At 35.4% G+C, this 8,307-nt stretch overlaps 1 protein-coding gene across 1 annotated transcript; it reads right to left on the bottom strand.

The window, feature by feature from the left end:
* Window positions 1-34: 34 nt before the first annotated feature.
* LOC116772937 (3'-5' ssDNA/RNA exonuclease TatD) lies at window positions 35-7,597 on the bottom strand. The gene is made up of 6 exons (XM_032665258.2): window positions 7,453-7,597; window positions 7,200-7,379; window positions 6,723-6,821; window positions 6,297-6,460; window positions 2,526-2,872; window positions 35-1,586 (listed from the first exon to the last, which is right to left on the bottom strand). Exons 2-6 carry the CDS (start codon window positions 7,339-7,341, stop codon window positions 1,424-1,426), a joined length of 915 nt encoding a protein of 304 aa, XP_032521149.1. The 5' UTR covers window positions 7,342-7,379; window positions 7,453-7,597; the 3' UTR covers window positions 35-1,423.
* Between the last annotated feature and the right edge of the window lie 710 nt (window positions 7,598-8,307).

An 8,307-nucleotide genomic window follows, 5' to 3' on the forward strand; every position in this document is an offset into this window, starting at 1 on the left:
TAACATTAGGGATTAAGGATTCGAAGCAATAAAATTATATTTAATTTTCATCATTTTATTGAAAGAAATAATCTGTACAATCTAAGAAAAATATTTATCACAAAAGGACGTTTCGTCGAAGGCACTGACAGTACTCCGCGGGTTACATACACGTACATTCATTATTAACAATTATTATACAGTCGCCGGGAGCGCGCCGCCGCGCTCCTGACTCAAAGTGATTGTCCAAAAATAAAGGAATCAACAACAGTTCTAAGGCCGCCCGCGCACGGGACTGCGACTAGCGGAAATAATGTTAAACAACGACACAGTCACGTGTGCGAGCGGCCTTAGCATTAAATACATTAATTATAATTACAAAAAAAAATAAACGTCAAATTCCACTTCAATACTTGCAGTCTTTGTTTCCGTTGTGACTACCAGCAGCGTATACTATCATAACTATTTACAGACATATTCGATAAACTTATAGAGTTAATATAAATAATTCGAATAGGAATACTCCGCGCAGGGAGGCCTCGCATACAGTGGCAACAGAAACTTACACTAGTTGATCGCCGCGGCTGAGAGACACAGATGCGGGCGTCTTAACGAGCGACGCGGGACGAACAGCAGAAACATATTCGACATCTGACAGTCGGAAACTTAACCGGACGGTCAGGAACACAACGCGGATAACTCGGATCACACGGTTACGTTTGTAACGAAAACTGTATAAAAAAAAACATCTGTCAATACAAAGTCTTACTGAGATCATTACGACTAAAGCTGCCATCTATTGCCACCATATTTGTTTCATTAATCTGTGTCGCTTCCCACAGACTATATGAGTCACATAGACACTAAGGCCGTGCTGCACGAGGCGGTGAAGCGTAAAGGTAAATAAAATTTGCTTTATTATGCATTATAATATAAATGGCATCGGCTCCAAGTGCACTTGAAACTAACTAACAATATGCGGAGGCTACGCGATGGCAAGAAATATATGTTAATATATAGCCTCAGAATGACACCCGGACCGCGCGCTCGGTGATACGAAGAATATGAGAAAATACTATTGTTATTATAAAAAATCATTCGAGCGAACCCGCGGTCCCGCGTCTAGCTTGTCATATTTTGCAAATCGTTTTTTTTTTCGCTTTCCAATTTCCTCGACGCCTGAAGACTAAATAAACCTCTGAACGAGCTAACATCGGTATAAATATGATTAAATAATTGTCATTCTCTTACATTTAAGGCACATCCGTATAAATAGGACCTTTATTTCATAGGAATCGCTTGCGGGATCCTCGCTGTGTATAAATCGATTAAAATTTATATAAAAATAATATCTGCGAGACTTGGCTAGTTCTGGTCTAGCTATCGATGTCAAACGCTCCCCCCCCCCTCCACATCCTCCCCCCTCTCCGGCCCGTGTCGCCCTCTACTGGCTGAGTCCGAACAGTTTGAGCGCGTTGAAGGCCGTAGCGAGGGCCACGTCCTCGGGACTCTGCCCCAGGAAGCCAGCCACCAGCTCCACCACGGCCGGCAGAGCGCACGGCTCGTTACGTTGGAAGGTACAGTAGCGGTTCACGAAGTTCATTGACCTGCCAATATTAAAATTCGTCACAAACATATAGGACACACTCTCAAGGACTGCCCGTTTCAAACTAAACATTTTCGTGTTAGAGATAATTAGTAGCAATCAATGAAGGTCAGTCAGGTTATACCTGGTCATGGTGTTGCTGATGTATGATTAACGGAATTCTTCCATCAGGTGCCTGTTCTTGTTCTATAATATATTTTTTATTAACACGTATAATTATCACTGGAATCTGAATTGAGGCAAAATTTCAGTCTGAACGTACAACACTATTTCAGATAGTGTTTTAAAAACTATTCTTACATAGATTAGCTATGTTTGAATGTCTTGACTTTTATATGGAAAAATTTAGGATGATGTTACACAATGTTAGTGCGTGATAAAGGGGATCGAGGAATCGAGATAAACCGAGGCAAGTCGCTTTGATAAATATCAATGGATACATATATCTGCGTATATTAATTGTCACTGGTCATGTCATCACAGAGTGTGATTCGTAGTATTTGGTAAGGTCTTATCTATTTAAGAGCATTATCGCTGTCTGTTCGTTCTCAGGAGAACTCAAGGCAACTTTGAAACGTTAATCTCTGTATTTTCTACTCCTATATACCATCAGATATTTTTTTGGTTCTTAATATTTTTAAGCCTACATATTTAACAACGATTCTCGTATTTTTTTTAAATTTATTTAGTATATTTATTGTCTGTTATTAAAACCATTAAAAAACAAATACAAGTACATGTCTTGTGTGTCTTATGCTGTGTTATGTGTTGAGAATTTTTTTTTTTATTTAGACATTAGTTAAGTGTTCTTTATTTAAGAAATATATATATATATATATATATATATATCATTGCTTTATAGAACATCTGAGCTGGGAAGACATTTATAATGTTCCAGGACACTACTTCCTTGTGCTTCCTTTGTAATACATATCCTCACCTCTCAGTCAGCGAGTCCTTGACGTGTAGCGGCAGTTTGGAAGCTCTCATATTAGGATACATGAACGGCGAGTCAGTCTCAACCAGTAGCTTGTCCAGCGGCAGTATCCCCTCCGAGAGCAGTCTTCGGATGCCACCGTCGGATTTATCCTTACATATGTACCCGGTTATACCCAGGTAGTAACCCTTTTCGATGTATTTCAGACCCTGCTCCACGGAACCCGTGAACGAATGTATCACGACCGGTGGGAGGCGATTGCCGAATTCATCGAGGATTTTGATGAGATCCTCCTGCGCCTCCTTCTCGTGGACGAACAGCGGCTTGCGGAGATCGCAGGCCATTTCCACCTGGAAACAATAGCTCTTTGTCATTACCAATCGGCTGCATCTTTATAGCTGGACTTGTATAAAATTAGAGACGTAACACTTATCTCATGATTGGTTATATAACGTCTAAACGAGCAAAAAACTATTACGAATGAAATAACTTATGTATTGTTTGAGGTACAATTACAGATTTGTTTTTAATGTTCAGCGTAACTTCCGCTAACGTCCTACAAAATGGCTGAACTCAACTGTTGCCATTACAAAATAACAATGGTTCGTTACTATAATTAATTGTAATCAGTAATTAGTACGGCACAGATGGCGCCACTTGTGATATATAATGTGAATTTAAAGTATTTTAAGAGAGTACTTCTAGCACAATAATGTTTTATGTAAGATCATTTTCCTCTCGTAGTTTTCGTTATAAGCTGTGAAGATCTGGTTATCGTCGGGGAGCGCTAAACAGACGGCCACTTGAGATATCTAAATATAGACCGTAACGTGTCATTGAACGTGTAGCGGACGGACAAACATATTTAGGATACGAGCATATCACACGAGAATACGGTAGTTGTCAGTTTTGTTGGATCTACTTCGAAATTATTTATGTTATGTCAATAGTTTATAAACATAATTTATTTTAATAAATCCTTTTGTCTCTTAAATATTTCGATAATTTCACATACATAATTTATTATAATATTGACAGGAAAATTCTTCATTAACCAGAATGTTTTCATATTTTTGTTATGTTTTAAAACAATTCTGTTTCATAAATATTTTTGTATTCATTTGTTTCGCTTTGTTTTCCTTCCCGGAGCTACCTTACATCCCACAAGCAAATACTTAGCAGTTCCAACTGCCTTCTCACAGATACAGCGAGTTTTTTCGGCACCTTTACCCCATCTTACTAAATTACTCTGACCCGGGAGAGTCATTTGGAACGCATTGAGATAAAACTTTAGCAATGCTGGCGACAAATCATGAATTAAAGCGCGCCATTTTAATGCTAATGGAATGCAAAAATCTCACGCGTGTAGTATTTAATAAAATAAACTTAAAGGATGAGAGTATTTAGAGCGTGTTAAAATCTCGTTGGTCCAGAACGAGATATGATCTCACCAGATGATATCAGTGATAAGAATGTGATCTTGTTTGTAACATAGACACACTTAATACCCATGTATGTGTGTGCGTGTAAGGAATTCACAAGGCTAGCCCACTTTGAAGTCAGAAGTCAGTCACAGTGGGTTTCCACGTTATTGAAACCCAAAATATTATGTTACATGTGAATGATAAACTTATAATGTGTGTTTGTAACACCGTTACAGAAAAACTACGTAACTATGTCTATGTGACTAGCACACGTTTCTAATATCGAGGTGCGAGTTTACATTCATTAACTCAATACTGACAGTTTTTATGTTGAAAATGGAAGAATTGTAGTAAGATTACAGTTTAAAAATTGACACAATTCGTGAGGAAAGAAATAGTTCGCAAGCATTTTGTAACGTTGAAGTTGAATAGTCAAAATAGGGCTTATTTGCCTTTAAGATACGGGTTATATTATTAGCATTAAAAAATTATAGATATAATCTAAAGATTAACACGATGTTGGCTCTTCAACAAAAAGCTATGCGTTACGTCTCGTTTAAAAAAACTTTTGACAGCATACGTGCAGTTTAAGTATTTAAACTACAACTAAAAAGTATGTAAGGAATAGGTTAGTTTTTGTTTAATATGGCGTCCTATTACTGTCATATATGCGAAAGTTTGTCAGGATGTATGTATGTATGTTTGTTACTCTTTCACGCAAAAACTACTAAACGTATTTTGGTGATACTTTACAGTTATGTAGTTTAGACATCAGAATATGACATAGACTATTATTTATCTCGAAATTCTGTTTAGACCTCTGGATCACGGCATAACAATAGCAATGTGTATGAAGTAACGTCACGAAGACTACAGAGTCTGTCGGTTCGTTTACGATATATATAGTATTAACACACTGTAAAAATATCTCCGAGCCATATCCCGAGACCCACGCGGACGAAGTCGCAAGCAAGGACTAGTGCAAATATAATATCACAGTGATTGTTCATTAGAAACTTGAATATAAACGCGTTCTCTGAAGCATGCTGAGTGTGCTAGTGAAAGCATGTCGTTAAATAACTTACAATTATGCAACGCTATCGTTACATCTGCTGTTAGCTGCTGATTTTATACAGATGGCGTCGCGACGTCGTTTAGGTTCAGATACTCTGATGCATTACTAAACTTTCCTCCACACCCATCCAAACGTCTCCAATCACGCCCTGTCCCCTTACAAGCATAAGCCACCACAAATCCAACACCCAAACGTACCATTAATGGACCACAATGCGTAAATTACGACCCGTCATAATTACTTTTAACCAGCACAGAATATTTTTCAATAGAAATCTCCTTATATAATAATAACAACTAAAATATTCTTTGTCACAAACCATGCTGACTGACAGTAATCAGAATGACTCGCATTAAGTAATCAATTAATATATATTTAAATAAATAAACAAATAATGTTATTATGTATGAGGAAATGTCTTATATATATTTGTGTTATGTACAAGATATGTGACATTCAAACACGCAATTTTTTTTATCATAATGATGTAACAAAGGTACAGACTAACAGATTCATAGTGCCGGCCACATCGGCTCGCTGCACGTCATTCAAAAGCAATCTTTATCGAGATAAAAAGCCATCACTACATCAATTTATGCAATAATACTGTACTATTATGTATACTAGTACAAAACAAAACAACCTTTTTGCTTAAATTTTGTTGTGGGAGAATATATATATGAGTGTGTGTGTGTAGACAATTCAATACAATTAATTCCGATTCTCATAAGCACTTAAAGTACTAAAAACCTAGCCGGAATTAAATATTGCAAGAAAATTATCTGGAATCATTTCAGCGTATGTTATTTAGAGTCAGTTTCTGATTAATAATGACATCTACAGACATACACTGTCCGTACAACAAATATCTACAATGTAAACCCAGTGGTGAAGCACATAGTGTAAATTATCAGATATTCTCATGCAGACGGCTTAGGAACATTTGCGAGGCTTCAAAGAGCTCATTAGATGAAGTGGAGGCATGTTACATGAGATTAATGTTCTAATATATCCTGTGTGGATATACAGAGCTGTTGTCATTGACAGATCGTTAACAAGAAAATTACTCCAGTGCTATTGTAACATACACACACACACACACACACACATTATATATATACACATGAATATATGCCATAGTATATTTTTAATAGTCATGGAATCTACACTTCCACACACTTCCTTTTATTGAATATATGACTTAATGTAATAATTAATTAAAAAACCTGTAATTATCAAATCTGACCTGAATTAAAAGTATAACAAACAACTAACCTGCCGTTTAAACACCTCCCTTTGAACACTGGGCTCTGAGAAATCCTTGGTGTAATTAAGTCCACATTCTCCAACCGCCACACATTCTGGGGCAGCTGCCGTACTTGCCAGTTCCATCCAAAGTTCCTCTTCGGACATTGATTTTGCATCATGAGGGTGGACACCTTAATATATTGATTAATTATAGTCATGATTTTTTTTTTTGTATAAAATAATCAAATTGTGGTAAAAGAACAAATTTTAAATATAATACTGAATCTCTCAAAAAACATGAAGCTCTTTATCTAAACAAACTTTAAATAAAATAATTCTTATGTAGGTGCTCGATTCAATTGATATAAACTAACTCTTAACTAATAAAACATTTATATTATTAAAACAATGTCTGTTTGAAGTTTGCTTTTAATTAATTATGAGTAGATTTACCTGCGGTTGAGTATATAGTGCTGGGGTAAAGGCGTGTTAGTCTCAAGGCTTCTTTGCTACTCCGGACGGATGTGCCTGTCACCATGATCTTCTGGACACCTTCGAAATCAATACAGCTTAGTATAAAACTTACCAAAACAATGTCGTATTATAGTAACATCATTCTCATGACTCATTCTTTTCCTTATAAATAATCCAAACAGATTCTTAATGGAATTATTGTATCAATGTTAATATATTTTCTCTTTTAATAAAAAAAAAAAGATACAATGCTGTAAACATTATTCTTTAATACATAAAGATTTTAGAAAGTACTTAGAAATATGCATCATATGTAGGAATAAAACAGTGAATAAAAAATTATTCACATTAATATGTTTCAGCATTAATCATAAAACTGTTGCACTAATTAGTTATTATTACGCACAGCACATATTTGCACGCGATATCATCAGGAACACAAACATTTCTATTCACCTGCATCTTTTGCCCTTTGAATAACAGAATCGAGATCACGGCCGTATTTCTTGTTCGTCAAGTTCGCGCCAATGTCGATTACAATGAGATTTTCGTAACATCCCTTCAGCTCTTCGGAGATCGGGACTTCTTCAGACGTCATGCTTAATTTTGTATGAAGCTTATTTTTGCGGTGTTTACCTGCAATAAAACAGATGCCGTTATATCAATCTTTTTTTATGCAATATAATTTATAAGGCAGATCGTTCCTCACAATTTGTATCAAACACTCCTGCTTGATAAGCTTCCTGAAATTTTAATGACTAGTGAAAATGAACACCCTATTCACTGAGATGCCACCATGTTTTTAAAGAAATATTGAAGTTTCTTATGCTGCCAACAGCTACTTTAAATGTCATTAGCAATCATCTCTGATTGGTCTGTTGATTTTTATTTCTATAATGTTATTGGTAGTCATAATTGTACAATGGAAACCGAGTATCGCTTACGTTTCGTTTTAGAATACTTTGTATAGAATATTACACAACCATAATTCAATATCATAGCAGTTTATATTTTTAAGAAAATAAAATTATAAACTTTTTTTTTATATAATTTTTATTTTGAAGACTTCTAAAAATAAAACCAAACAAGGAACACCAGTGTCAAGAGTTTGAAATGACAATGTCAACTTTTCACTGACAGTCTAGGCTGTCTCCGCACATCTGATTAAAAAAAAAGTATGAATTAAAAGAAACCTCAAAAATATTTATGCGAAAATGAAGATACGTACATTTGTTTCGAAAAATTTGGTAGCGATAGTAATGGTTCCTGCAATCATTGCAAGTCATTATGGCTGGCTCAAGTTACAGGAAAACAATAGCCTTGTGTCTCCTGAAGAACGAAAGAAGCTCGCTATATATTCGGTATTTTTTTTAATTTAAATTATGTAGTGATAAAAGATCACTTTTTAACTATGATCCAAGACAACTTTCAATAAAAAAACTGTGTAATAAAATACTTTTATTCAAGAATAATCTTTTATACAATATAATTACGTACAATGCTTAAAGTTATTATATTTTTCCAGTTACTTAAAGAAGACTAATAGAAAAGTGGCAGCGGTGTA

This window comes from Danaus plexippus (genome assembly GCF_018135715.1).
Source record: "Danaus plexippus chromosome 18 unlocalized genomic scaffold, MEX_DaPlex mxdp_20, whole genome shotgun sequence".
In the NCBI taxonomy this organism is placed as follows: Eukaryota; Metazoa; Arthropoda; class Insecta; order Lepidoptera; family Nymphalidae; genus Danaus; species Danaus plexippus.